This window comes from Drosophila simulans, unplaced genomic scaffold (genome assembly GCF_016746395.2).
Source record: "Drosophila simulans strain w501 unplaced genomic scaffold, Prin_Dsim_3.1 Segkk5_quiver_pilon, whole genome shotgun sequence".
Taxonomy (NCBI): Eukaryota; Metazoa; Arthropoda; class Insecta; order Diptera; family Drosophilidae; genus Drosophila; species Drosophila simulans.
The window spans coordinates 592,086-618,177 of NW_025416856.1; the positions used below are offsets into that span (position 1 = coordinate 592,086).

The following is a 26,092-nucleotide window of genomic DNA, read 5'->3' on the forward strand; positions in this document are numbered from 1 at the left end:
GACGAAGTGCTAAATTTCAATTTACAGTCAGAATTATTTAATTTACCCAATATAAAGTCTATAACTTTATTGAGTCTTAGCAAAACCAAAGACATTATGCAAGAGACAAAATGTACAATATTTTTGTGCACACCTTACCAATTCAACAAATCTCTGTGGCTCCTTGCACAATGAACGTTTTTTGTGGCAAGCAAGCAATTTTCTTGAACTTAAATCAACATTTTCAAACAGGGTTTTTTAGAGATGCTATGTGATTAATTGGGGAATCTTTGAGCTGGGTCTGTTTAGTCTATAGCCTAAAAGCGCTGCGGCAATATCTCGCTTTTGATGCCTCTCAGTGCGTGCTTTTTTTTTCGGTGCGTTGACAGGTTGCACGACTGCTTGAAGGAGGCACTGCACAGTTCGCAATTGAACCGCCGCTCCTTGCTGTGAACTACACGATGCAGCTCCATTCTAGACTTATACTTAAACTTCAAACCACAAGTCTCGTAATCGCAGACGTACCACCGTTCTCCGTCATCTGAAGACACAGCACTCCCGGCGCTGGCCGTCGTGCTGTTAGAGTCCTTAGGCAGCTGTTCCTGACTGGCGGCTAGCATTGCGGCGGCCGAAGGAACGACAGACATGTTTAGTTGCTGCTGCTGCTGTAGAGCATTAGGGGGCGTGGTGCTGACCGTATTGGAGGTGCTGGTACTGGCGCTGACGCTAACAAATCCGGACGCTGGCGGTGGAGGCGGTACAGGTGGTGGAACTAGCTGTGGCAGATGGTAAATGGTCCCACCAGCTGCAGCAGCAGCCTGCATTTCGGGTGTAAGTGTCAGACTGCTAGGCTCTATCTTAATGTCGATGGCGCTGTTGCTACGTGTAGTTCCTTCGCCTGTGGATACCACAGTTGCGGCGGCTGCAGCGGCAGCTACCGCATTGGCATGGAGTTCAGCCAGCTCCTTGGCAACATCCCGCTGCTGTTGGAGCTGCTGGTGGGCATGTTGTTGTTGAACCTGGTGCTGCTGGTGCCCGTGCTGCTGAGACTGTTGTTGTTGTTGCTGCTGCGCTTGCTGTTGTTGCACTTGGTGTTGCACCTGCTGTTGTACTTGAACCTGCTGTTCGTGCAGTTCCACCTCCCGTTGTTCCTCCTCAGAGTACTTGGTTGAGCAGGTGTAAAGGGCCAGTGGCACACTGATCGCTGTCGCGCCTTGCTGGGAGCTGCTTCCTGGCGTTGCTGCTGCCGCCGCAGCCTCCACATCCGTTAGGCAGTAGCTGGATGTACGACTGTGTTCCTGTGCAAATAGACCGAGGTTTATAAGCCCTCTGCCAAAAAAAAACACACAAAGCATACCTTTGCCACCCCGTGCAGGAAATTATGCTCATCCTGTATGTGCTTCCAGAACTGATCCTGTGTCTGAAGCTCCTCTTGGCACGTGTGACAAACAATCCAGAAGCTATCCCCCGACAAACAGAACTCGCCAAGCTTGGTGTAGATCTTGTTGTTCTTGCTGAGGATGCGCGGAAAACCCATTGCGTTGTTGTGTTTGACTAGCTCCTTGTGCTGTTGTTTGTTTATGTTTATGTTTTTATTTTTTTTTGTTTTTGTTTAGCTATCGGCCGAATGGGCACTTTCGATAGTATCGATTAATCATCATCCTTCTTCGATGTCTAACTTAAACGCAACTATCGCCTTGATGGTAAAGAACAGATATTAGATATTTCATGAAATTCTATATATCGCGCGTTAATTTAAAGTGTACACTTTACAGCATACACCGTTATATGAAATCATAAAAAGCTTTTAATTTTATGCCAACGGAGCCATATGCAGCTTGAAAAATTATTGCTAAATAAATGAAATTTTGTGACGAAATATATATAACAACAAATTAAATGCGTGCTAAATAATATCAGAATAGTAATTGCAGCTTGTTATATAACTAAGCTACTTCTTGCAATTGTTGTCAACTAAATTTCAATGCAATGATTAGCAATTATAGAGCGATAGAACGCATGTACATAACATGCGAAACTTTGGGTAAATCCTTAAAAAAAACATTGGTTTCCTCAATAGGACACTCAAAAAACCAAAATACTTTTATAGCATTTTAAAAATCTCTTATCGATATATCGATTAATTAAAAACTTAAACTATTATGTAAATAAAAGCCCAGAATCGCGAGTTTTTTTTGCGATATTAAATAACTTTTGTATGGAATACTTATACCTTAAACCATTTTAAAAATGTAGTGAAGTACCCGAACTAATTTTCATACCCGTTACTCGTAGAGTGAACGCGTATATTAGCAGAAGGAAGCATTTCCAACCATATACAGTATATATATTCTTGATCAGGAAAACTAGTAGAGTCGAACTGGCTGTTTCCGTATGAATGCCGAAAAGGACTACTTAGCATATTCATACTAAAGCACTCATATTCTGCCTTCTATAGCATTCGCTTTGCTGTTTGAATAACTCCATCATTCTCGCATTTTCATTATCTGAGTAAGAAATGTATAATAGTCGCGGTATCAGAATGCGGCGTTCTCTCTTACTCCTGAAAGGGTCAACCGGCTGATGTAGTTAGAACACAAGCATTATGTAGATATTGTTTTAAGTAAGTTACTGCATACTACTGAATTAAATTTGTAGTGTTTTGATTATTGTTAAGCATTGATTTAATGTGCTTTGATTACTATATAATCGATGTTTTTGAATTTGCAGTTATGTAAATAAATTAATATATGTATGAATTTATAACGATACCGAAAAATATTTAAATACAATCTAAAAGCAAAAGTATTGAGTACTTGTTATTGAAAAATTTAAATAAAACAAGAGAGGCACTTTTTAAATTATACCCCCCTACAATACACATTTGTGCATTCATATGTAAAATGTAAAATATATACATGAATATGTACATATGTACGATTATGGAATCGAGACTAAGATGGTCGTGGATTACCGAAGAAGGGCTTGAACGAGATGCCAATGCATACATGTTCATATGTGTGACTGTTATTTTTATGCGCCATTTCAAGCCAGCTTGTTTCCACTGCTCTTGCAGTTGCTTCTTTATTTTCGCATTTCCATTTTTACAACCTGAATAACTCCAGTCGACTGAGTCCAATTCACGCTGCGCAACCGCAGTCGCTGGTTTGTACGCTGGGGGGATAACATCTTGCGCTGCACTTGCCGACGTTCTGTCCAATTTCGGGCAGCTTAAAAAGTGAAACCACCCCTGGGAGGTGACTACGTCAAGTGTCTACAGGTGAGCAGCCACTAATCGCGTATGGGTTTCTTCTTAGGCCTGCCTTCTGCGGACGGGGATTAAGGGATTAATTAATTAATACTCACAAGGCTTGGTGAATAGAACTTATTGTCGCTCTTGCGTGGAAAACGAGTAGCTACACAATATACATACATATGTATATATGTGTGTACTTACATATCTACATATGTATTTAGGTATGGGCGATATATTTTCACCTTTTGTCTTGTCAATCAGTGTGCAGGCAGAGTAAAAAGAGTTTCAGAAAAGAAAAAGTTAATGCAAATCGCTTCTTTCTAGTTTTGTTTTGCATTAGGCTTCGTCCGATCGTCAAAGAAAAGCATACGTGCATATTTAATTGATAAAAAGGCTGCAATGTAACAGGCATAAAGAAGAAAGTATACATACGTACGTACATACATCATACATCATATGTAAACTTTTTGTATTCATTTAGTCGTTAATTAATTTAGAGTTAATTTAGTCGTGTCAGTGAGAAGAAAGAAGGAAGTTGTAGTTATACGTTAAGTTAAAAATTAAATGCTGAACTAACGTTAAAACAAAAAAAAATGCTATAATCGAATTCCCGACTATCAGATACCCATTATTCAGCTAGTGAGAACGCGAAGTTTCATCATTTTTCTGGAATATCTATAGATATTGGGGAATACAATGAGTAAAGATTTAAAAAGTGTTCCAAAGTATGAGTGTGACCGGTTTGGAGGCTTAAAGGCGTTAAAATGGGCTTTGAAAAAAGTTTTTTGATTAGCCTTATAAATTTCGATTTCCAAAAAAAATAGTTTTTGCCACACCCATTCAAGCCTCAACAAACCTCAAGGAACTGCCCCGCCCACACTTTTGAAAAATTTGTTGATATTTTTTCATATTTTTATTTGTCTTGTAAATTTTTATAGATTTGCAAAAGGAAATGAAAACTTTTTCCCACGCCCACTCTAACGCCCTAAAAACTGCCATGCCCACATTATTGAAAAATTCTTGTATATGTTTTCATAATTTAATTAGTCTTTTAAATGTCTATTGATTTGCCAACAACTTTTTACCATGCTCACTCTAACGCCCTAAAGCCGCCAAACCGGTCACGCCCATACTTTTGAACAATTTTTAAATATTTTCTCCTTTTATTCCTCAATATCTACGATATCCCAGAAAAATGAAATTGGGTGTTTTCCATCTATTTCTGTTAATAAAGTGTATTCGTAGTATTCTTAGCGATGTAACGTTCTGTATTGGCATTCTCTCAGATAGTAAATAGCATTTGCATTTTGTTGGTGAGAGGAGCAGTGCCCCAGAATATACAGCCCAGTCGAGTATTGTAGAGAGAATAGGTTTAAAGTTAAGGTTAATTAATTTTTTGTTTTTAGATTTTATTATGATGGTAAAGTCGTCGAGTGATGCGTAATTTAATAGGCTATTGTGAAGAAAATTACTAAAAGTAGGAGCCTTGTGGAATGCCGTTTTGCATTGGTTGGTAGGAGGAGAGGTCGGAGTTGATGTGCACAAGTATTTTTCTGTTAGTCATGTAACTTTTGATGTAGTTTGTTATTTTACGTCCAGTTTTCCAAGCTACTAGTTGCTCTAGGATAGAGTGCATCCAAAGAGACTAGAATATTATTATTCTCGTATCTACTAGAATATTATTATTCTTGTGTCTTTATTTGAAATCTAGTTATATTATGGATATATGGTTTCTCCTGGATATAGCTCAAGATAGCTAATAGGTGGTCTATTAGAAGTAGACTGTCTGTGGCCGATTTCCCTTCCTTGAAACCAGTTAAATCCACAACAAGATTAGTTTCTCGTTTAATACATTTTTCAATCACGAAATTGATTAATAAAAAATCCAACTTTTACAACAAAAATGCATCTATCAACTTTTCATCTTGTCTCCAAACCTAGAACTTACAATTGAAAGGGTAAACACCAATAACACTATCCTTTCCTCTTCTGGTTTTAGGTTGCACTCTCCCGCGGATAGGAATCGATGAGATGCGGAGGCATATGGCAGGGTTTACACTTGGTATTGCGCCGGGGAGCTGTATGGCATTGAATGATCATTGTGCGGGGAGCGTCCCTTATGCGCTTTCTCCGAATCACGAATCGGATCACATGGACGTGTGGCACTCCGACTGGCAGGCGCCTGAAGCTGATAGCAATGACGGAGCCAATCCTGAGGATAACCTCATGCATGATGTGCTAGCTGAGCAGCGCTCAAATGGCGAGGATAATGAACTTAACCATCAGCTTGTGCAGCAATTAAATTTGTTGAGGACTCGGAGTATTTGCGTGATTCTGGAGAATTTTTATTCGTTGCGGTGGACCAGAAGAACCTGTCAAAAATGATTGCAGCACGCCAGAAAATTTAGAACAGAAGCTAAAAAGCCCAACCAGTTCCAGATTCTACAATGCATGTTCAAGTGCTTCCCAAAATATTACCTTTATAGGAAAAACATGTGATGATTTGAGGCGAAAAATAATTTTACCGTATTAGTTTTTGATACCTTTGGTATATGACTAGTGGCTTCCTCACTTTTGAATATTTCTCCCTGTGCATAAAGTAGTCGCCTTCGTCACTGCGTTGAATATCACAGTTATAAAATGAAATTAAACTTATTCTTTCGCAATTCAATCTTCTTCCCCAGGAGGTATCACCCGTTTTAGAGGGCCAACGTCTAACGACTCACCATTTACACCGCCTGATCGATTTGTACCGCTCGGAGCATCGTCTCTGGAACCAGTCGCATTCCTCAACATGGAGCTGTGCCGCGACTCCTGGCGTAGGATAACGAATGCCTGGAGTACTTATTGCTGCCGAAGCTTCGGCGTGACGGAAGTTCGGATCCGCGTCTCGACGCTGTGTCAAAGATTTCTCAAGCAAAGGAAGCGCTAGGAGGCGGACTGTGAATTGGATGATATTACCAAGTTTACGCACTTTGAACAATTGAGCTTCCTGTGCAAGCAGCAATCTTTATAAAAACGGCATCGTCACTATGCCCGAGAGAACAGCCGTCTACTACAGCTTTACGAACAATATCCGGTCCTATGGCACAATGCACACAAACGGGTTCGATGTGACGCTCTCCTGGGTCTCCAGATGGCATCACGACTTTCGGGGATTAGCCTGTCGCCCGTGGTTATCCAGCGACGGTTGCAACCGCTGCGCAAGCGATATCGACTGGAAAAGATAAGCTATCTGCAAAGTGTGGTGGAGGGAAAGCAGGCCGAATTTATATCCGGGTTCGAACACTACACGGAAATGAAGTGCCTGCACAAGCACATCGACCCTTATGTGTGTGCTGTTCGTAGAAAGATTTTTGAGAATCTAGTAGGTCACCAAATCCATGTGCAGAGCAACTGTGAAGTGAAAAAATTGGGTAATGCTAAAAACCAGGAGATGGGAAAACGCATAAAAGAAGGGCTAAATGAAGAGAAGAAGTTGGCAACCGAACACGCAGTTGATTTCTTAAAGGAAAATTTGAAAGTACCACAATGGACAATGATGCCAAAGGCATGAACGCAAATTCCGAAGCACCTTCCAACAAAACGAAACCTAATTAATGTGGTTTGCTTTATTGGATTTCTTGTAAATACATAAATTGAAAGAAAAAAGTGAAAATATGTTTTTTTAACGTTCCTTAATTAGACTTGGCGAAACGCTTTAGCTGCCGCAGGCGATATATATCGTGGGAGGGCGGCACAGCGGTCTGCAGCTCGTCGTCACTATCATCGCCCCCAGGCAGCAGTCGTCGCCGGCGCGGTGGAATGGCCGTAACACTGTGCTGCACCCCCGTATACGTGCTTGTGTCCACGATCCAGTGAACCGACTTAGCCAGATCGAAGATCTTAGGCGACAATTCGTTGTCTCCATTCGGTTGCGGTGCGGCTAAGTAAGATAATTGTTCAAAGTAAATTGAAGGGAGTTTCAATCAGGTACACTCACAGTCCGGAAGATTGAGACGCATGAAGATATCGAACAGTAGCTCTACGCTAACGAACGGTCCACGGAAGGAGTTCGGTGGAGGCAGGGTGGCGCACAAAGCGGCCAGAGCTGGCGGTTGCGGAAATACACCACCTGCAAGTGGATGGGCACCAGGATGAGCACATGGACGCGGCTTAAATGGAATCATCTGGGAGAAATCTGGACGTGGCAACGGTGGCGTTGCCTCGCTATCTGTCTCGACCTCTCCGGTGTTCTGGCTTTGACCTCCACCACCCACCTTGTTCAGTATAATGCCCACATTCTGCAAGAACGGAGGTGATCGAACCGAGAAAAGTAAGTAAGGACACACATTTTGTGAAGCATGTGCCAACAAAAAAGAGCACTATACTGCACAGAGCGATTTATAGGTAAAATCGTACTTGCATAGACCAAACAAGATCCTATAAAAAGTATTGTAAAAAAGTTCGGCTATCCCTTTCTTGTTCGCACATATAAAATAAAATAAAATAGTCGTGCTCTTTCATTTCAAATGAGTTCCTACAAACTGTCTCAAATTGGACAAATTTTAATGAATGTATCAATTTTCAAGAAATGTCTTCAGACATTCAACTGTTATGGCGATTACTACACGATCACATGTTATCGTTTGTTGTAGTATAACAAGAAATTCCAATTATTTCGCGGTTATGGATGCTAGCTTGTTTTGTTTGTTTATGTTTTTATAAATAAGTAAATTCGGCGGTTACGCACCTCAGCATATCCTATTGACTTGAGCTCGGTGCTGGTGCAGGGGTAAAGGTCCAGAAATTTGTAGCGGTCAACCAGCTGGGCGGTCTCCTTGCCCTCATACTCTTTAAGCTTTAGACAAAAATATTATAAGATATTCAAAAAAAAAAAAGTAGTAAAAGACGTACGTTCTCGAAAACGGCACTACGGCGACGTTCGACCTTAACGATGCTGGAGAGATCCCCAATATTAGACTCGAACTCGAGGAAGCGATTCCAGACCTCAACACTCTTGTGCGGCGACAAACCACCTGAACTAAGTACCCGTTCAAACAGGACGCGCGTATTATTGTCCTCGTTTAGATGGGACAGGTAGTCAATGTAGCACATCACATACTCTGGACTGCCACCAAAACGCTTCAATCCCAGCTCGAAGATGCGGAACGCAATTTCTTTGTCCTTGGAGCAATAGTACTCCATCAAAGCAGCGGCCACGAAAATGTGATAGCGCGACCTTACGTCCTCTCGAGCTTTCTTAAAAATGCTACGGGCCGACTTGATCCCCTCAGCACGACGGGCGAACTTCATGTACTGAACATAGACCTGGAGTATTCCATTTCAATGGTAACAAATATTTGATGAAACATATTCAATATGTGTGTTCCTACCAATGTGGGATCAATGTCTGGCAACTGTAACAGCTTGTTGTACATGGAGTGCACCTTCTCGTACTTTAGCCGTCCTTCTTCAAAGTCCGCATAGGCAAAATATAGCAACGCATTTCGGTTTAGCACGCCGTTTATAGACCGCTCCAGTATATTAGCGCACTCGTCCGCAAAAATCTTGGCCGCCTGGACGTCCTGCAACGTTTTAATAAGGAATTAAACATGTAAATACACAAAGTTCGACTTAGTTATAAAGAGTAAAACGCGTGCGGCCTGGCCAGGGGCAACGGGGCAAGCCACGGAAAGGCATCTGTGTTGTGCCACTGCGTGCTCCCTTACCCGAGGGGCGACACTTCTCAGCAAACAAGAGACTATATTTGATTCGTTTTTGGTTTTGACCTTTGCCCACCACCAAGCAAAGGGCATAACCCGCTCTATTTGATTCACTACAGTAACGCAGAGAATAGGTGAAATGTTTTCAACACTAGTACGCACGCCTTTCTCGGTGAGCACGCGAGCACTGGTGTCCAGGAATTGGGAAGCCTGGTGCCACACTGCCGGGTGGTGGGTGAGCACCAGCAAACATTGCTCTGTGGCGAACATGACGCGACGGGTGACTAGGGCCGTATCTTCAGTGCGCAACGGATTAGACTTCTCATACGTGATAAAGCGCTTCCACAGCTCCACTTGCTTCACCTCCTCCTTTGTGAGTGTGGGCGGGACGGCTGGCAGGTTGCGATTGAGACCCTTTGTGTGGTATTCCAACTCTTTGGCAACACGACGGGCGTTCATGTAATCCCTGGTTTAAAGTGGGAATTTAGAAAGAACATTTAGCAAACGCTGCGCGTAACACTCACTTAGATCGCTCCAGACTCATCTTCTCTGATATAATAGGGTTTATGTTTTGCTCGAATGCGATATAGTCCTTCCACAACTGCTCGATGCCCACGATAGGTGTGACTACCGCCTTTTGATATACGCGGCGCACTGCTGTGATCTTCTGGTTCTCAGCATAGTTGCCCACTGCTTCAACGCCCCGCAGAAAGTATATGTAATCCTGCCAGATGCTGAACGAGTGTAGATCCATGCCGATTTTCTCCAGTGCAAAATCATAAGCCTGGGCCATTTTTTCTCTGAGAACAGAGTTAAGTCCAATAGAATAAGCGTGTCAGAATTAAAAACATGTTGTGCATCGAAAAAACCAATATGCTTTAAACAAAAAAAAATTATTCTTTCGCTGCATTGCAAGTTTTGACAAAAATTATAATAGTTTCTAAGATTTCAAATTATGTTAAATAAGGTAGAACTAAGGTAGTTACTTGTGAGTGCTTAGACCCGACTTGGTTTCCTTCACGTAGGTAAGATAGAGCTTCCATAGGTCGATGTTTAAAATCTTGACTAGGCAGCGTTGGAAAAGTTTCTCTACGCGTTCGTAGTACCGGCAGCGCATCTCCATCTCAATGTATAGCTTCCAGTACCGAGCGGTTGTCGGGAACACATTAACTAGCGACTCGTAAAGACTGCGTACTTCGTGGATTGGCCGCGTTTGGGCCTCGCGGATCATGACACTCCAGGACTCGATGTCATAGGGCCGCAGCTCCACCACTTGCTGAGCTCGCACCAGGCGCTCCATGCCCCATTCCTTGTCATCGATAAGTAAAACTATGTTGTTATCATCCAAATAAAGCCCATGTTTTACTTACTATGTCGACTTTGATAAGGTCTCTGGCCGAAGACATTGCTTACAGTCTTTGCAAGTTGTCGTTGTATTTCCTGGACAATTTGCCTCCGCTCTTTTGGCCCTTTTGCCTGTGTCTTACTTGCGCTGCTCCTTGGCTCGGGAAAGTTCCTTCCTTCCGTTGGACTTCCTGTTGGTGGATTCGCTACGCAATCACCTGGAGCAACGCTTGGATGCCGCTTTTCCGAATTCTTTTAGAAGTGTTGCAATGCGGCGGCTTGGATATCGACGACTGATTGGATGAAACTGCGATAGTGTCATCGCCAATCACATCGCGGGCCTTACCATTGAAACGGAAGATTTACGAGGTATGTGTAGTACAGCGGTCACTAATTATAAACAAAAATAAGATATACGGTTTTAAAATCCGTTAAAGGTACTAAATCTGTAAATTATGAATTCAAGCAGTAGCAATATATATTATAGCCGGTTTCCACTAATACATTTTTCTTGACGCGTACATTGCTAAGATGAAGGTTGTTAACAGATCTTATATGCTATACTTTGACCCGTTTCTACGTCTAAGTTGTACAGTTGAAGTCCAAGGTAATATTTAATTAAAAGGCTTTTTTAGGAAGCCTAAAATTGTATGCCTAGTAGCTTAACTAGTTAAAAAATGTTCCTGTTTACCTTATAAATTATACATTAAAATAATATTACATAAAATGACGTAAGGTATTCTTGGTATTGTGGTATTCGAACAAAAGGAACTATGAAAACATACGAAAATATTTTAATTTAAGCCAATAAATTGTTCTCGAATGTTTTAATTACCAGTCCGAGTGATAACAAAATTCAACAAGGTAAACGGTACCTATTTTTTGCTGAATATAAATAATAGAAACAGAAACACAGAAATGTGTTATTGAAATATAGTTGCGCTAAAATTTTTTGTTGTTGTTAGCCTGTATAATGTTGAGTGTTCAACATTCCAACAATTTAACAGTTTAAGGAATACCCAGAATCTAATCCTAGGAATAGATTGGCATATTTATCGGTATTTCTTCAGTACCAGTATACGGTCACATTGGCGAAGTGTCAAAAAAAGTTTTAAAACAAACGTTAAACAATCAAGAGTGGCAATCAAACAAAACAAAGTGCATTTATTAGCCGAGAGATAGTATTAGTGTCATTCATTGAAACTGATTGATTAAACTGCCAAGGTAAAAAAGATACACACACACATGTGCGTGTTCCAGGAGAGCAACACAATCATTGCAGACGCAGAGGCCAACAGATGTTGTTGATGTCTTAGCGGTATATTTGGAGTAAGAATTTGTAATGAATACCCTCGCTTTTGCTAGTTTTCTTTTTTGACACTACGGAGAATACATTTTGCATCGCGAATACGAAAAGCTGCAGGTCGTGTGGCTGGTTACTGCTTAGTTTTTTGTTCTCCTTATTAATCCTCAGAACGTTTATTATCGATAAGCTAGTGAAAAATATTAGCGTACGTGCGCCACTCTCCCTTTCCTAATACCATTGACTGTGTGTGTGTGTGTAATAAGGCGCAATAAGTGTGTCACACTGACGCGGTTTTGTATTTCAAAGTGGAACAAACACTGTGTGTGTGTATTCCTTTCACATACGCACGAACACCTTACCTATGCATTAGGTTTTCCTCTGTTCTAATTGTGCATGACTTAAGGCTCAATTTAGCGGAATTCGTCTTCTCCGTTACCAAATTCTTCTGTCCCACATTGCGGTATTGCCTATTTTTGAGCAGCGCACACTGTTGTTGGTATGACCGTTACTCGTAGAGAAAAAGGATATACTAGATTCGTTAAAACGTATGCAAGAAATATAAGGAAATCTTTCCGACCGTATAAAGTATGAATTTTCTTAATCAGGAATAGCAGAGTCGATCTTGCCACGTCGGTCTGTCTGAATTAACGGAGAGATCTCGTGAACTCTGTATATAAGCCCGACATTTGAGTTTAAGTACAGCTGTGTTCAAAAAAATAGCAGTGCGACGGAAGCTAAGAAATACAAAGGTATTTTTCCATATCCCTTTTCGGAATATACTCTTTAATCCACTTTTTCTTGTAAAATTGAATGTGTAGATAGGGAAAAAAAGAAAACCCCGATAGTTTTTCATGTTATTTTTTTTTATTTGCATCATAAGAATAGCAGTGTCTGGTTTTGACCAACGTAAAGTCCCGAAATTATCAATATTTTCTAAAAAGTTAGTTTGGTTAAGTTAATTCATATATTTAAAAGGGCAATAAATTATAAAAAATATATATTTTAGTGGGTAAAGGACACCACTGTTCCCACGAGAAAAGAATGTTAATTTTACAGCAAAGTCTATCCTTTTGCATCCTTTAGGGACATAAAGTCTAAGCTGAACTTCGGAATCGGCGCCGTTACTATTCAGAGATGACTACTGAATCGAAATTTAAGTGCGAGGAGTCCACGAAAGGATCCCCTACTTAGCTCTAGGCATATTAAGGCAAGGTTAAGCTCCCCTAAAACCTACCTAATCTGTCCAGTCTCCAAATGGCGTAATATCCTTTGGATTGATGGTGCTATATAGCACAAATAGTGCTATTTGGTGGAACTGGTTCACTACAGTATATCTGATAACCTCCAAACACGGAGTACCACCCAAAACACCCACTGATGACTTTCAATCATGGTGGACCAAAAATCCTGGTATGGGCTTGTTTTTCTACAATGGTATGAGTCCATACCATATGATTTATGGTATTATAGACCAAAACGTATATGCAAATATACTTAGTGATGTCTTACTGTCATATTCTGACGAATATGAAAAACTGTCGAAAAACTCCCCGAAAACTGCTATTTTAGTGAACACCAGAATTTCTGGCTATTATGTATGTTGTTTCGAAAGTATATTTTCGAAACTATTGAAGAAATAAAAGTGATACATTTGCTTTATTGTTTGAAATTAAATACCTAACGATATTATAAAAAAAAATTTGACCATTAAAATTGTAAATCATAGGAATTTTTTATCTTAAACTCGCAGGTCTCAAGCACTGCTATTTTTTTTAACACAGCTGTATGTACCCTTTTTTTTTTTGGCGAAAACCCATTTAATGAACACAGAAATCAGCTGTTGAAACAGCTGTTGCACGCACAATAATGTCTGCAATAATAAGTTTTTCCATTGATACAAATATTTATATATCTTTTGAACCAAAGACAGTAGAATTACTAGTTACTAGTTATACTAGTTATAGTTAACTAGTTATTCTAGTGTCTTTGTTTGAACCATATCGTTTTTTTTTTTCATTCTAAAAAATGAGTTTTATTCATTGTGGTTTGTTGTATTTGTTTTTGGCTGTGAAAACTAACAAAAAATCGCTCTGCCCGTTAATACCTTAAAAATGTAAGTAGTCATACTAAAATATTTTTGTTATAAAACGAAAGGGATTTAAAGTGAATGCAGCCAAACGCATTAATGAAATAGACCTCATTTTGCAGCTTATTTAAGTTTGTTTAGATAGTTATAATTAAAAAGTGAATTTTTCGCGATTTTGGGAGAAATTTTAGTCTTAGGACCTAACACTAATTTTTCAAGTGCAAAGTAATTTCAGCTAAAAGGGAGTTAAATAAGGCTGTTGCTACATTTTTTCCTTAATTTGTTATTATTTTTGTGGTTATTATTTGTAAAGTAATTTAATATGGAATCACTACCATGAAATCAGGTGTTTTTTTTGCTTGGACTATACAATTAATCATACGAAATTAGAGAAATTTCTATACAAAATTAGTTAATTTAATACTAGCTGAGTAACGGGTATATCATAGTCGGGGAGCTCGACTACAGCATTTTCTCTTGTTTTTCATTTTCTTATAGTCATGTAAATTTCTATTGATTTGCAAAATCAAATGTTTGCCCACTCCAACCGCCGCAAACCTCCCAGAACACCACGACCACACTTTTGAAATTTATTTTTTAGATTTTTCTTCGTTTTATTGTTTGTCTTGCCAATGTTTATCTGAATACCATAAACACTGTTGCCCCGCCCCTCCTATCACTTTCAAAACGCTCAAAACGGGCACGCCCACACTTTTAATCAATTTTTAACTTTTTTCTTTTTATTGCCCAATATATTTTGGTAAAAAATCGAGAAATTTCGCGTTCGCATTCACACTAGCTGAGTAACGGGTATCTGATAGTCGGGCAACTCGACTAGAGCATGCTCTCTTCTTTTTCTAAACAATTTAATGGATATGACAATCAAATTTCAAAGTTTCTCCCTCGCTCTCCCAATAGTTAAGAGAAAATCTACAATACCCGTTCCCTTTGTCTTTATAACGTTAATTTTCCTAAATATACAAGAGACAGAGATAATTAAGTTGGAAATTGTCAATATATTCCCAAACGAGTTTGGTTACTTTAAATATCACTTTATTTAATAGATGGAACATTAAGTGCGTTCTGTCTGTATTAGCAAAATATTTAGAACACTAATCGAAAAAACATATAAAGTTCCGAATCAAGGTCTACGGATAATTAAAACATGATTGCTTCGAAAATCAGAAAAGAAGGAAAGAAAAGAAATGCATACATTATCTTAACTTCAAAGCTTTTATAGTTTTCGAGATTATAGCGTCCATACGGACAGACATTCATTACCACACCAATTCGGCTAGTGATCCTAATCAGGAATATTGTACAAATATATGTATATGTATATCCCATAAGGCCGAATCGTTTCCATCTGCCAGTCACTTTAGGGTTAACTATCCTCCTTTAAAATCGTACTGCTTAGTTCTAAAGAGCATAAAGATATTTCTGAACATGGTACCAGATGTTAAATTCTACGACATCGAAATACAAAATACAAAGATACAAAATACTCGTAGAGTAAGAGGTAAAAGAGTAAAGAGTAAAAGATTCGTTGAAAAGTACATATGTAACAGGTAGAAGAAAGCGTTTATGGTCCGTTATAGCTAGAATGTCGAGATTAGCCAAATGGTACCATCACCACTCTAACGCTCACAAACCGCCTAAAACTGAAATTTTTTGCATGATTTTATCGGTCTTTCTGTTTTAGTTTGCCAAAAACTTTTTGACACGCACACTCTACCGCCCACAAACCACTCAAAACTGTCACGCCTACATTGGAACAATTTTTAAATTTGTTTCTATTTCTAAAAAATATTGAAATATGTCGTTCACACTTCTACCTGAGTAACGGGTATCTGATATCTGGGGAACTCGACTATAGCATTCTCTCTTGACTATAACTCATTTCATTTTGAACCTTTAATGCTACGAATTTTCTTTATAAATATGTGTTACATTTTTTTTAAATAGTCCCTGGGACATCGTTACAAAGTGTCTTTCGACGGCTTGCGAGTTCTTGCTCCTAGATTGTATAACTCTGGATCTATCCAACAACTCTATTAACGATTTTTGACATAGTTCGTTCTGTGTCGTATTTTATTGTTGTTTATCGTGAGACGAGATATGCAAATTGGACAGATTGGCTTCTAAAAAAGGGGTTGTTATATGCAAGATGTTCCAGTTACGATGGTTAACGACATGAACTTTGGTAATTTTTCTATTGAGGGTGGTCCACGCCCACTAAGCCTAAGTGTCTTTAGATTGTTGGGTGTGAATGTGGAAGTGAATGGGGGCAATGCATGTGAAAGTGGGTATGGTTGGGTGTGTTTGTCGGGATCTTTTCAATTAAATTTGTCTTACCCTGAATTTTTATTCACAGAGTAGTACATTAGTGGCAATGTCTTGATAATCCAGGTTAAACATATTTTCGTGATTATCGTTTTTTCAGAACCTTTATTGTGTACCAAAATTATTTTAGTGGTTATACATATTTAAATGGTTTTTTTTTATTTTTTAGAGGGTCTTAATATATACAGTTCAGTAACCCAACAATTCAGCTTTTTGTTCATTTTCAACTCCAATCCGTCGTCGAACAAACAAAAACAAATCGCGACCTGACGTGATAACAAATAACCGCAAACTGCTGTTGCTAACATAAATTGTATTGTTCGACTGTTCAATAAATGTTCAATTATATCCCGAAACAACAAGCGACGAGGAGAAGCCATCAATGTCAACCCACGCAGTTTACATTGTTGGCTCCGACGAGCAAGTTGGCTTGAAGCGTGCTAACGGTCTATTATATCTTAGGCTTGATGCCGTAAAATTTTCCAAGGGCCTGAGGCATGTGCTCCTCTGTCGGCTTGGTTGTAGAAGGCGTTGCTCTGGGCAGTGGAAGCCAGTATTTTTCACGAATGACCATGAAAAGAGAGTACAATACAAAGTGTTTTTGGCCGGATCTCTTTTGTCACGAAGTAGCTAACCACTATAGGGATTACAAGTTACAATGCCATTTGCAGCAGCAGCTTGGATCTGGATGTGTATCCCGAAATGCAAGCCATCGGCGACGAAAGAGGATACCCTCGGTGAAAAAATCTCGGGAGCCTGCTTTATTAGCGTCAGGATATGTGCAGTTTCGCGATGTGTGGCCAACTCATGTGCATTACTTCCCCAGGTTTGGCGGTGTTTTAATTATGGGTGGATATAGCCAACTGAAAATTTGATAGTTACTACCATAAACATGTTGAAAAAATCATACAGCTCAATTTACGTAGATATGGCTTCCGCATGTCTAACGCTAGTGATTTCACTCAATATGTTTCACACGTCTTCATTCCAGCTGATGGCAGGTTGTTTATGGTGTCAACACTCTTTAAGCCAATACCATTACCTTATAGCTTGTTTTAGCTGTTGAGAGATTTACTCCCCTGGAGGTACCCCTGCCATAAAAATGGAAAAACAAAGCAAACAAAGAAACTCTAAAATAACATATTAAGCAAATTAATCAAAAATACCTCCCAATGCGATAAATACAAGAGAAACCGTGATCCTAATCAATAATTAATATACTTCATTGCGGCGGCTACGCTTACTCCTGCCCGTTACCTGCCACCTATACCTGTTATCTTCCTACCTTTTGAGGAATGGTTTACTTTGGGAGTACAATATACCTATAAAGAGGGCTGATGTGAATTTGCATTAAGAAAAGTAAGAAAATATTATATCAACAAGTTTGTTCATTCGGCACAGAATATATGAATATGTATTTGCCGTTTTGTGCGGGTATCTAGTATTGAAGGCAATCGATTATAGCGTTCTCTATTGGTAATCACGCCGTTTCCAACCCCACAATATATTGTAACTATTTCTTTGGCCCGAACGTCTCGATAAGCAATTTTATCCCTTGTCGAAGTTCACAGCCGTATCTCCCTTGACTTTTACTTGCTGCACATTGTTCGCATGCGTTCAGTTTCTCGATGACTGTGTCGCTTCCAGCGATTGACCTGCTTTTACAGGCCTCCTTGTAACGTTAATTTCTGATATCTCTATTCTCCAGGTCTAAGTGTCTAGTGTCTTTGGTTTTACTGTTTGTCCCGCTGAAATTTTAACATTGGACCGTTACTACCTTGCGACTGGCACGTAAACGCTCTCTGTACTCTTGTCTTTTCGCTCTCCGGTCTCTCTCATTTCTTTCCTTCCACCTTTATACAAGCTTTTTGCCATATTCTTGTTCTTCAAACTCAATTCATCCAAATTGTTTGCGTTTCTGGCAACTGCATTTGCACGGAGTTATCTACCTGCTCACAGTCGATCTAGGTCCTAATGTTATATACCAAGCAACACGAAAAAATTTAAATTTTATGTGGTAGTCCGATCATAACTATAGCAGAAGGTGAAAGAGTGGATATTAAAAACATGAGAGAATGCTGTAGGATATCTGGGATAAAGATAAATAATATGAGAAAATATTTAACAATTTATCAAGAGTGTGGGCGTGACCGTTTTAGCGTTTTGTAGGTGTCCCACGCCCCTCCACCCGTGGCCAATACCGATCGAAATTGGCAAGACCAGCAATAAAACGAAGAAAAATCAAAACATTGATCACGATCAAGAATGTTTACCTTATATGGAAACGCTTTCTTCTGCCTGCTACATACTTTTCAACGAATCTAGTAACGGGTATAAAAATTACATCACACCATATAAAATCAATTTTACTCACTGAGATTAATTTTTACACACGTTAATCGTAGAGTGAAAGGGTATATTAGATCCGTTGAAAAGTATGTAACACGCAGAACGAAGCATTTTCGCTCACAAACCGCCCATAAGTGCCACGCCCACACTTAAAAAATATTTTGTTAATTTTTCATATTGTTATAAGTTTTGTTAATTTTCTATCGATTTGACAAAATTCTTTTTGCCACGGCCATTCTAATGCCCACAAACCTCCCAAATGTTTTGATTTTTCTTCTTTTTATTGTTTGGCCGCGCCCCACCTTTCACCTACAAAACGCTCAAAACGGCAAAACGGACAACACTTTTAAACAATTTTTAAATTTTTTCTCAATGTATTCCGCAATATTTATCGATATCCCAGTAAAATGATGCAATTTTGCGTTCGCATTATTACTAGCTGAGTAACGGGTATCTGATAGTCGGGGAACTTTGTCGTGTTTTCACTTGCCATTCTAATTAATGTTTTGTTTGGTTCCATTCTATTTTCCGCTCATGACTAATTGGTGCTTTCACTAATTGCAGATCCGACGATACTACCTATTCGTCTCGCAGCCAACGTCCAGTGTGGTCTGGTAAATTGTCTGACGAGACTTACAACGACGCAGTGCGTCGGATTAGAAGTGCTCATAGTTGCGAGCAGCTACGCCACCTGGTCAACCGGATTCCATGGAGAAGGGAGAGCCAAATTGGACCCAGTGATGAGGTGCAGGTGGCCTCCGTGCACGGAAGCCAAACCAGGGCCTGGGGCCGCCTCAATTATAAGATAAATATTAATAAGTGTCCCGCGGAAAGCCCACAACAGCAACTTCCGGTGAATTTCCACGGCTATTTGCAACTGGCCAGCAGCTATTACGAACGGGGGTTACAGGCTAATATAAAGTACCTGCAATCGATTGGCCAGAGAAAGCGTAATGCAATAAGGCCAGCGACGGGTTTACCCTTTGACGAAGTGCAGCGTAACGAGAGTCCGGCTCAAGAAACGGCCAGTCGACTGGTGACGTTGCTCAAGCGTTTGCCACGCAAGGCCAAGAAGAAAGCAGGCGACCACGGTATTTGGGTGAACATAAGAACAGTAAAGCGAGAGGATCTGGAAAAAGTGCAAAGTTCGGATGAGAATTCGGACTTGAACTCAGAGCTGAAATCGAACGCAGCTTATCAGCTTACTAGCATGTGTGATTATAGTGACTTGGATTGTACAACTTCAGAATTGGATGAACCAACAGGAGCAGAAGGAGAAAGAACTATAGAACACACACTGACTGCAGCAACGAGCCAAGCTGCTGTCCAAGTCGCACACACATCCGGTGACCAACGACGTCTCTATGAGATCATCGACAATCTAAGCTACCTGAGTACTGGGGAGGACAGTTGTCGCAGGCAGCAACTGATACTGACCTTGCCCCAGATTACGGTCACTGACTGCACCGCTCAACAGGTGGCGCCGCATAGCACCAGCTTCGACATTTTTACAATGAAAATACCCAATGAAGATAGACCACCGAACCTTGATCTGAAAGCGACATAGAATCAATATATATAAAAACAATCGACAATTTAATCGAATAAAATCGCATTAAATCAAAAAGAACAAAAAAAACTATAGCAAAACCGACAGCAGAACCGAACAGATTTCAAAAGCGCGCGCACGTCAGCGGACATCGTTTATATGCTTAGTACAAAAAACAGAAAACAAATAAAAATTAGCGACGCTCGCGCTTCCGAACAATGGTTGTTGCTGTTGTCGCTGCCGACGTCGTTGAAAGCAACAGTAGCAGAAGCGGGGTCAACGAAAGTAGTGGTTCCCCAGTGTCTCCATCATTTGTAGGTTCTACACCAGACACTGCTGTGGTTAATAACAATTATACTGATAAGCACACCACAACAACAAGGGCGGAACAAGAGGCGCTAGATGACAGTGTTTCCCGCCAGCAACCGTCAAGGAATACTCAAAAGAACCTTTTTCAAAAAAAGGTAAAAATCAACACAAGCGACATTGATAACATCAACAACAACAACATGACTGATGCGGCCGAAGCAACGACAACGACGGAATCGACGGGGTCAATGGATGCCATTCCCACCAAGAGTGCCGTCAGCCAGCGAAACGTGGATATCAAGATAGAAAGGACCAGTAACATAGAGGCGGTCACCCAACAGTTAACGAAGAAGATGCTCAAACTAGATCTTGGCGGCAAGAACCTCGACGAATACTCACTTAAATCGCCCAAGTCACCTATAGCTGGTTAGTATACCAATATAAGTATTACATCAATTAAGTAAAAAGTGTGATTGTTTTTTGACATTTGTATTTCGAGGCAAAAAAAAAACTCTAATAAGGAGTACGTATGATTGAATTGTTATAGCCGATGCTCGTAAAGTAAAAGGGTATACTAGATTCGTTGAAAAGTATGTCACTAGTAGAAGAAAGTGTTTCCGACCATATAAAGTATATATGCTCAATCACCATTTCTATATGCCGAAAACTTTTTGTCCACGCCCACTCTGATTCCTAAAACATCTCAACTTTTGAATTGTTTTAATTTTTATTAATTATGTTAAATTTCTTGCCAATTTCTATCGATATGCCAAAAAATAATGCTGAATTGTATCATTCCCACTCCCACCTGCTGAAGTGGCTAGACTACAGTGTTCTTTTGTTGCTACAAGCAGACCATAAAAAGTATATATATATAAAGTGGAAATTATAAATGTCTGCTTGAATTAAGCGATATTTTATTGGGGTCCTTTATGTTCTTCACCACGAATTCGTTATATCGCACGAGTATTAACATATCAATACCAAATTGTGTATTCTTTAATAATTCGTCGTCATCTTTAATATATATATTTTTTTTATATTTTTACAAAATTAAGGCTAAGTTATAAAATTTCTTTGAAAATAGGTACCTTATCAGGCTATTGCTCTTGCCTTCTTTTTTGTTTATTCCCATATGTACGTCAAATGCTTGCGCCAGAAATCTGACCTTACTTCTAGAATAATTCTGCTTGTGGAGCTCTTCTTATCGCACTAATTCATCATTTCGATTGCTTTCTGTTTACGGTTTATTTCTCGCTCACCCTATTATGAATTGTCTTTTATATATTATTTTGTGTTTCCAGCACGATTGCCGCATCAAACGTCGATAACGTCATCGGTGGATTTAGAGGACAGGAAGACATTACGAGAGGCCTTATACCAGGGAATATTTCATCGGCACCGCCGTACTATTTTTGCCGTGGGCAGTTTCCTGCGTATGCTGCGCAGCCGCAACTCACAATACAATACTATCCGCAGCTCTTCGGAAGGCGAGGACATCGATGAGGTTAGATAAGATCTAAATACCCTATGAACCCTATGTATGATCCCACGCCCATTCCGAACATCTCCATCAGCAGCCGAAGCATCATCCGCAGAAACCTGAGCAGTCACAAGAGCACCTCCAGCCGCCTGGTTAAGAAGTAACAACCATATACGCAACATTGCCATTTGAACAACAGGGATAATCGGATTTGCTTTAAATGTCCCTGCTGCTTGAGTTGAATTTTGCTTACTTACGAATATTTTAAAACGTCGTGCAACCTTGAGACTAGCCTAGCCCCCTGTTGTGTTAGCATGTAGTGAGCCATATTAGTTTCGTATTTAGTATTATTGTTGACGGACTGAGGCCAGTCTTCATCATCTGCAGGGCACGGAATCAATATTTTTCTAAACTTCGCAGCCTTATCACGTTCATTATTTAAGCAGATTTATACATTTAAGTAAAACAAAGCTGCACCTGAACGTCTTACTTCTAACGTACTTCAACCAATTTAATTGTATTGAGTTTGCATTGTTTCAGCGCCCAGCACTGTAATTAAGCCAATAATTTATGAGAACATTCCATTCGTTTGCCTAAAATGACTTTGAATTATGCACTTGAAAGTGAAACGTGAAAGTCCTTTGTAATCAAATCTATTTTGGAGCTAGGCAGAGGGAACCTAACCATGATAATCTGGAAACTATGCTCACAAACAACACTCCTACACATTTACATTTTCCAATTGAATTCCAATTGAAATTGAAATTGTTTTTTTTTTTTTCCTTTTAATACTAGTCAATATGCTGAGGACTTAAAATCTGTTAAATTTTTCAGAAATTATTGTTTAATGGGCACGAACTAAATAACCAAATCTTTGTTATTAGTACAGTAAAAAAGGTAAATCACAAAGTGCTGGGCAGCAATAGTCATATCGTAGATATCAATTATAAGTTATGTGCTTGTAATTTGTTAGATTTTGTTTTTTCACTGCAATGGGAACAAAACTTATAAAGCCGCATAAGAAAAAATTAGAAAATGATGTATTGTGCGTCAACACCTAAAATATATTTAGCTACTATATAAGCTTTAACCATACGTATATGTATGTATATTGATATATTGGAATGAACATGTCCTAGTTATACAACATATATTGTTGTTGTCTCCATTAACCTCTGAAATGTAAATTATTTTCAGTTGCGATTCCACGTAGAAACACAGATTTATTAAATAATGTTAAACATATTTTAGAGCTTTTTTGTTGTTCACGGTACCTTATATATATAACTAAAATTATTATGTAGTGGTTTAAGATGATTTTGTACAGGACAAACATTCATTATCAATTCATGACATAAAAGATTCGCCAGACCATAACGTTCCGTAGTTTCTCCCCGATTTGATGTCGATTGGACGAAGAATAAAAGCTTACAAATGCTAGTCACTGCTTGACTCTTGTTTAATTATTAATCAGAGGTCGCATTTGATCTCTCGTCTTGCAGTTCCTTAAAAGGCGCGGCTCGAAGCTTATGCGATTTCCGCACCTCTTCGATTAATGTTGACTTATACTACGAGTATGAGCTACGAATTCGATCAAATTTGTTGCATGTTGTTAGCCAAATCCATGCCAAGAAAACTTAAGATTAAAGGCTGGCGCAGTCCAGGAAGGAGGCAAGGATAAAGGTGTTCCCCAATTTCCACCCAGTGTTGCTAGAAAATCCTGGTAAAGCGTGGTAATGATACAATTAGACAATCAGTAAATATAAAAAATCTAGAAACAGGATGACCAACATAATGACAGTTCAAAAAACGACTGTTTGTTTCTTTGTATTAGATCGTCGAAATCTTTGAAACAATAAGAGCTAGACATTTCTAGTTCCCACAAACTTTTTGTGGGGTATTAGCGGTAAATATCGCATTCGCGGCGTTTATAATTCGAGACTCAATTAGTCCACATAAGTATTCGTTGATTTTTTTAAGTCTGTAATTGTTTGTAGTATAAGACTTATTATTGTTTCATGAAAAAGTCTATTTAAATCTTCGTACACACCGTCTATGTTAAAATAAAATGAACTTCTGATGATACTTTGATGACTCACCTTTGATGGTGCAGTGGACACCACGGAAGTGTTCTCATCGACGGCCTTTTGAATCATGGCCTTCAAGTCAGCCACTTCTCTAAGCTTCTGCGGGGTGACCACAACTTTGTCCTGTGCGATGGGTAACAAAGGTGGTGCCATCAAGTGCTTCGGCGTCACTATTTGGCGGCGCCACTTTATGACAGGTACTGCAAACGCCGAGGCGAAAAGCCACATAATTGCCAACTGCCATCGCATCGTGTTAACAATCAAATGAAAGCTGAAACTTTTGAGATATAGCTCGCCGGAAAATGTTCGTTGTCAGCACTTTCCGCCTGACCTTATGGAGCTTCATCGAAACAAGAAAGATGTGTGTGAGAATTTATTATTGTGTTGGGAGTGAACACTCATAGCCGTGTTCCATAGCAGATTTTTTACATATCTTTCGCCGAAGGTTTGGGGGTACAAAACGCGATACATAAACTTGGGTTCGGAGTAAACATAGTAAACCATTATGACACGTATGTCATCTAGGGATTCGCCACTTCCACAGGTGCATCCTGCGGCTCATCCTTGATATGCACATCATCGTCCTCCTCGTCCTCTTTACTGTTTTCGTGGAGCAGAACATACTCGCGCGAACTAAATCCGAACTTGATGACGTCCTTCTCTATTAGCTCGTAGTACTTCCTGGCATCGATCTTCTTGTTGTTGAGAAACGTTCCGTTTGCCGAATCCAGATCGATAAGGTACAATCGCACGCGTTTTCCGTGACTACCATCTTCCCGCTCGAAGGGCACCAGTCGATATTGCAGGGCGGCGTGTTGTTTGGAGCAACTAGGATGATCCACTGCCAGATCGACCACTTTTCGATCGCGTCCAACCAGAAAGCAACTCTGCCGATGAATGTGCAGCGTCGGCAATGCTGTTTCGCCCTTGAACGGGTACAATCTCCAGCGTCGTTTGGGCTTACGTGCCTCCGGAGGCTCTGAGTATTTAACCACCACACCGTTTAACTTATTAGTGTCTTCTGTTAACGCGCCACTTAATCCGAAGTTGGGCTTTTCCTTGTCCACCGGCACGTCGTTCTCGCCTGGAACTTTATCGTCGACTTCCTTTCCCCAGACGTAGTGATCATCCTCATTCTTGTTGCTATTGTCGCGACGCTGATTTCGTTGGCGTCTCTGGTCAAGATCCCGCCCGCCGTGGTGGTACCGATCTCGTGGACTTTGACTACGGCTGCGAATAAGTATAATAATAATAAGAAATATATTAGCCATTCAAGGGTTGGATAAATATTTTTGCTACACTGCCTTTAAATTTAAGTAATTTAAAAAGATTTTTCTTTAAATATAACGCAAGCCTTACTAATTAAAATAATTTAATAGTATTTTAGATTAAGTATAACTGAGCAGAATAAAAGTATAAATAGTACCTAAGTTAAGCTAGTTACAGATTTAATTGGAATTATGGTAAAATCCGTTTGTGTAAAACGAATCAAATTCGATATTGATGCAAAAAAATATTGCAGGGATATGGCATCATAATACGGAATGAGTTTTTACTGATTACAAGTTTTAGCACAGAAGATTTAGGAAAACCTACCGAGCCGGGCGCCTTTCTGTAGACCTCCGCTGGTGATCGCGCTCCCTATTTTTGCGTTCGCTGCTCCTTGAACGATGCCGCTGAGCAGACGAACGGTGCCAGCGCTCTTTGCTAGATTGCATGTTACAGTCCTGCTCGCGGTTTCGCTCACGATCCCTATCCCGTTCTCTCTCGCTACGTTCCCTTGAGCGACTCCGGCTGCTCCGCCGCTGCCTTGTACTGTTGCGATGGGAGCTGCTGCGTTCCGGACTGTCCCACTTAGAGCGCTGTTCATGTACGTCCTCCGACGGCTTTGTTAACTGCTTGGGGCGTTTCTCCTGCGAATCAGAAGAGTCCCTTTGTCGCTTACCGATCGCCGGCTGCTTTCTGTTAGGCGACAGGGAGCTGTGATTGGATTTGTTGCTTTCATTGGAGGCATCTGATAAGCTAGAGGAATCGCGGGTCGCCCTTTGCTTAATCTTCTTCGTTTTGGATAAGTTGCGGTCGTTCATTTTAGTGTCTCCCTCCTGACCGTTGCGTTGCTGTTCCAGTTCACGCTCCTTGTTGCGTCGCTTGTTCATTTTCCGTATGATGCACGTCGAATTCCGGAAATCGATGGAAAACAAACCAAAAATTAAAAAATGGCCATTTATTGATACAGTCAGCTGTTAAAACGAGTGTGACCAAAAGAAAAAATAATAAGAGAAATTATCGTATTTTC

The 26,092-nt window shown here is 40.0% G+C and overlaps 6 protein-coding genes and 2 long non-coding RNA genes across 19 annotated transcripts; 2 read left to right on the plus strand and 6 right to left on the minus strand.

The window, feature by feature from the left end:
• Window positions 1-54: 54 nt before the first annotated feature.
• On the minus strand, window positions 55-1,663 carry LOC27207625 (AT-rich binding protein). The gene is made up of 2 exons (XM_016183306.3): window positions 1,337-1,663; window positions 55-1,277 (listed from the first exon to the last, which is right to left on the minus strand). The coding sequence occupies exons 1-2, from the start codon at window positions 1,514-1,516 to the stop codon at window positions 297-299; spliced, it is 1,161 nt and encodes a 386-aa protein (XP_016022735.1). The 5' UTR covers window positions 1,517-1,663; the 3' UTR covers window positions 55-296.
• A 514-nt stretch (window positions 1,664-2,177) lies between these two features.
• LOC120285630 lies at window positions 2,178-3,666 on the minus strand. The gene is made up of 3 exons (XR_005544864.2): window positions 3,437-3,666; window positions 2,541-3,305; window positions 2,178-2,486 (listed from the first exon to the last, which is right to left on the minus strand). It is a non-coding gene; the product is annotated as an uncharacterized LOC120285630 (long non-coding RNA).
• A 3,165-nt stretch (window positions 3,667-6,831) lies between these two features.
• LOC27207928 (protein suppressor of forked) lies at window positions 6,832-10,687 on the minus strand. Its single transcript, XM_016183556.3, has 9 exons — window positions 10,311-10,687; window positions 9,927-10,249; window positions 9,465-9,740; window positions 9,103-9,406; window positions 8,611-8,802; window positions 8,132-8,545; window positions 7,968-8,075; window positions 7,218-7,518; window positions 6,832-7,160 (listed from the first exon to the last, which is right to left on the minus strand). The coding sequence occupies exons 1-9, from the start codon at window positions 10,344-10,346 to the stop codon at window positions 6,913-6,915; spliced, it is 2,202 nt and encodes a 733-aa protein (XP_016026096.1). The 5' UTR covers window positions 10,347-10,687; the 3' UTR covers window positions 6,832-6,912.
• On the plus strand, window positions 10,580-19,953 carry LOC6740287. Of its 9 annotated transcripts, none has more exons than XR_005544855.2 (2): window positions 10,580-10,653; window positions 18,933-19,068. XR_005544855.2 is itself a non-coding variant. In XM_002077128.4 (2 exons), exons 1-2 carry the CDS (start codon window positions 16,517-16,519, stop codon window positions 19,933-19,935), a joined length of 1,332 nt encoding a protein of 443 aa, XP_002077164.2. In that variant the 5' UTR covers window positions 16,104-16,516; the 3' UTR covers window positions 19,936-19,953. The 9 variants fall into 9 exon arrangements, 1 of the variants encoding a protein (XP_002077164.2); XR_005544854.1 differs by having other exon boundaries at window positions 10,640-10,721; window positions 18,933-18,960; XR_005544853.2 differs by lacking the exon at window positions 10,580-10,653 and adding an exon at window positions 11,320-11,613 and having other exon boundaries at window positions 18,933-19,071.
• Window positions 16,096-18,307, minus strand: LOC27207471. Of its 2 annotated transcripts, none has more exons than XR_001600437.3 (3): window positions 18,293-18,307; window positions 16,942-17,110; window positions 16,096-16,882 (listed from the first exon to the last, which is right to left on the minus strand). It is a non-coding gene; the product is annotated as an uncharacterized LOC27207471 (long non-coding RNA). The 2 variants fall into 2 exon arrangements; XR_005544862.2 differs by lacking the exon at window positions 18,293-18,307 and adding an exon at window positions 17,613-17,996.
• A 2-nt stretch (window positions 19,954-19,955) lies between the features above and the next one.
• LOC27209211 lies at window positions 19,956-23,794 on the plus strand. 3 transcript variants are annotated; one of them, XM_016184681.3, is made up of 3 exons: window positions 19,956-20,652; window positions 21,531-21,733; window positions 23,212-23,794. In XM_016184681.3, exons 1-3 carry the CDS (start codon window positions 20,136-20,138, stop codon window positions 23,263-23,265), a joined length of 774 nt encoding a protein of 257 aa, XP_016026099.1. In that variant the 5' UTR covers window positions 19,956-20,135; the 3' UTR covers window positions 23,266-23,794. The 3 variants fall into 3 exon arrangements, with proteins under 3 accessions (XP_016026099.1, XP_016026098.1, XP_016026100.1); XM_016184680.3 differs by lacking the exon at window positions 23,212-23,794 and adding an exon at window positions 21,807-23,149; XM_016184682.3 differs by lacking the exon at window positions 23,212-23,794 and adding an exon at window positions 21,804-23,149 and having other exon boundaries at window positions 20,136-20,652.
• Window positions 22,347-24,052, minus strand: LOC6740292. Its single transcript, XM_016172245.3, has 2 exons — window positions 23,809-24,052; window positions 22,347-23,429 (listed from the first exon to the last, which is right to left on the minus strand). The coding sequence occupies exons 1-2, from the start codon at window positions 24,043-24,045 to the stop codon at window positions 23,322-23,324; spliced, it is 345 nt and encodes a 114-aa protein (XP_016026101.1). The 5' UTR covers window positions 24,046-24,052; the 3' UTR covers window positions 22,347-23,321.
• A 104-nt stretch (window positions 24,053-24,156) lies between these two features.
• Window positions 24,157-26,086, minus strand: LOC6740288 (FHA domain-containing protein DDL). Its single transcript, XM_002077130.4, has 2 exons — window positions 25,393-26,086; window positions 24,157-25,026 (listed from the first exon to the last, which is right to left on the minus strand). The coding sequence occupies exons 1-2, from the start codon at window positions 25,950-25,952 to the stop codon at window positions 24,318-24,320; spliced, it is 1,269 nt and encodes a 422-aa protein (XP_002077166.1). The 5' UTR covers window positions 25,953-26,086; the 3' UTR covers window positions 24,157-24,317.
• Window positions 26,087-26,092: the final 6 nt, after the last annotated feature.

Excerpts from the sequence above, each read along its gene's own strand:
- LOC27207625 (XM_016183306.3), bottom strand. The coding sequence starts at position 1,516 with ATGGGTTTTCCGCGCATCCTCAGCAAGAACAACAAGATCTACACCAAG. Across the intron at positions 1,278-1,336 it reads TCCTGCACGGGGTGGCAAAG|GAACACAGTCGTACATCCAG; the intron begins GTATGCTTTGTG and ends CTATTTGCACAG.
- LOC27207928 (XM_016183556.3), bottom strand. The coding sequence starts at position 10,346 with ATGTCTTCGGCCAGAGACCTTATCAAAGTCGACATA. Across the intron at positions 8,803-9,102 it reads GCGTGCTCACCGAGAAAGGC|GACGTCCAGGCGGCCAAGAT; the intron begins GTGCGTACTAGT and ends AAAACGTTGCAG. Across the intron at positions 8,076-8,131 it reads GTAGTGCCGTTTTCGAGAAC|CTTAAAGAGTATGAGGGCAA; the intron begins GTACGTCTTTTA and ends TTTTGTCTAAAG.
- LOC6740287 (XM_002077128.4), top strand. The coding sequence starts at position 16,517 with ATGTGCTCCTCTGTCGGCTTGGTTGTAGAAGGCGTTGCTCTGGGCAGT. Across the intron at positions 16,846-18,932 it reads CATGTGCATTACTTCCCCAG|ATCCGACGATACTACCTATT; the intron begins GTTTGGCGGTGT and ends CACTAATTGCAG.
- LOC27209211 (XM_016184682.3), top strand. The coding sequence starts at position 20,136 with ATGGTTGTTGCTGTTGTCGCTGCCGACGTCGTTGAAAGCAACAGTAGC. Across the intron at positions 20,653-21,530 it reads GCCCAAGTCACCTATAGCTG|CACGATTGCCGCATCAAACG; the intron begins GTTAGTATACCA and ends TTGTGTTTCCAG. Across the intron at positions 21,734-21,803 it reads AAGGCGAGGACATCGATGAG|CAGCCGAAGCATCATCCGCA; the intron begins GTTAGATAAGAT and ends CATCTCCATCAG.
- LOC6740292 (XM_016172245.3), bottom strand. The coding sequence starts at position 24,045 with ATGCGATGGCAGTTGGCAATTATGTGGCTTTTCGCCTCGGCGTTTGCA. Across the intron at positions 23,430-23,808 it reads TGTCCACTGCACCATCAAAG|GATTTTCTAGCAACACTGGG; the intron begins GTGAGTCATCAA and ends ACGCTTTACCAG.
- LOC6740288 (XM_002077130.4), bottom strand. The coding sequence starts at position 25,952 with ATGAACAAGCGACGCAACAAGGAGCGTGAACTGGAACAGCAACGCAAC. Across the intron at positions 25,027-25,392 it reads ACAGAAAGGCGCCCGGCTCG|CCGTAGTCAAAGTCCACGAG; the intron begins GTAGGTTTTCCT and ends ACTTATTCGCAG.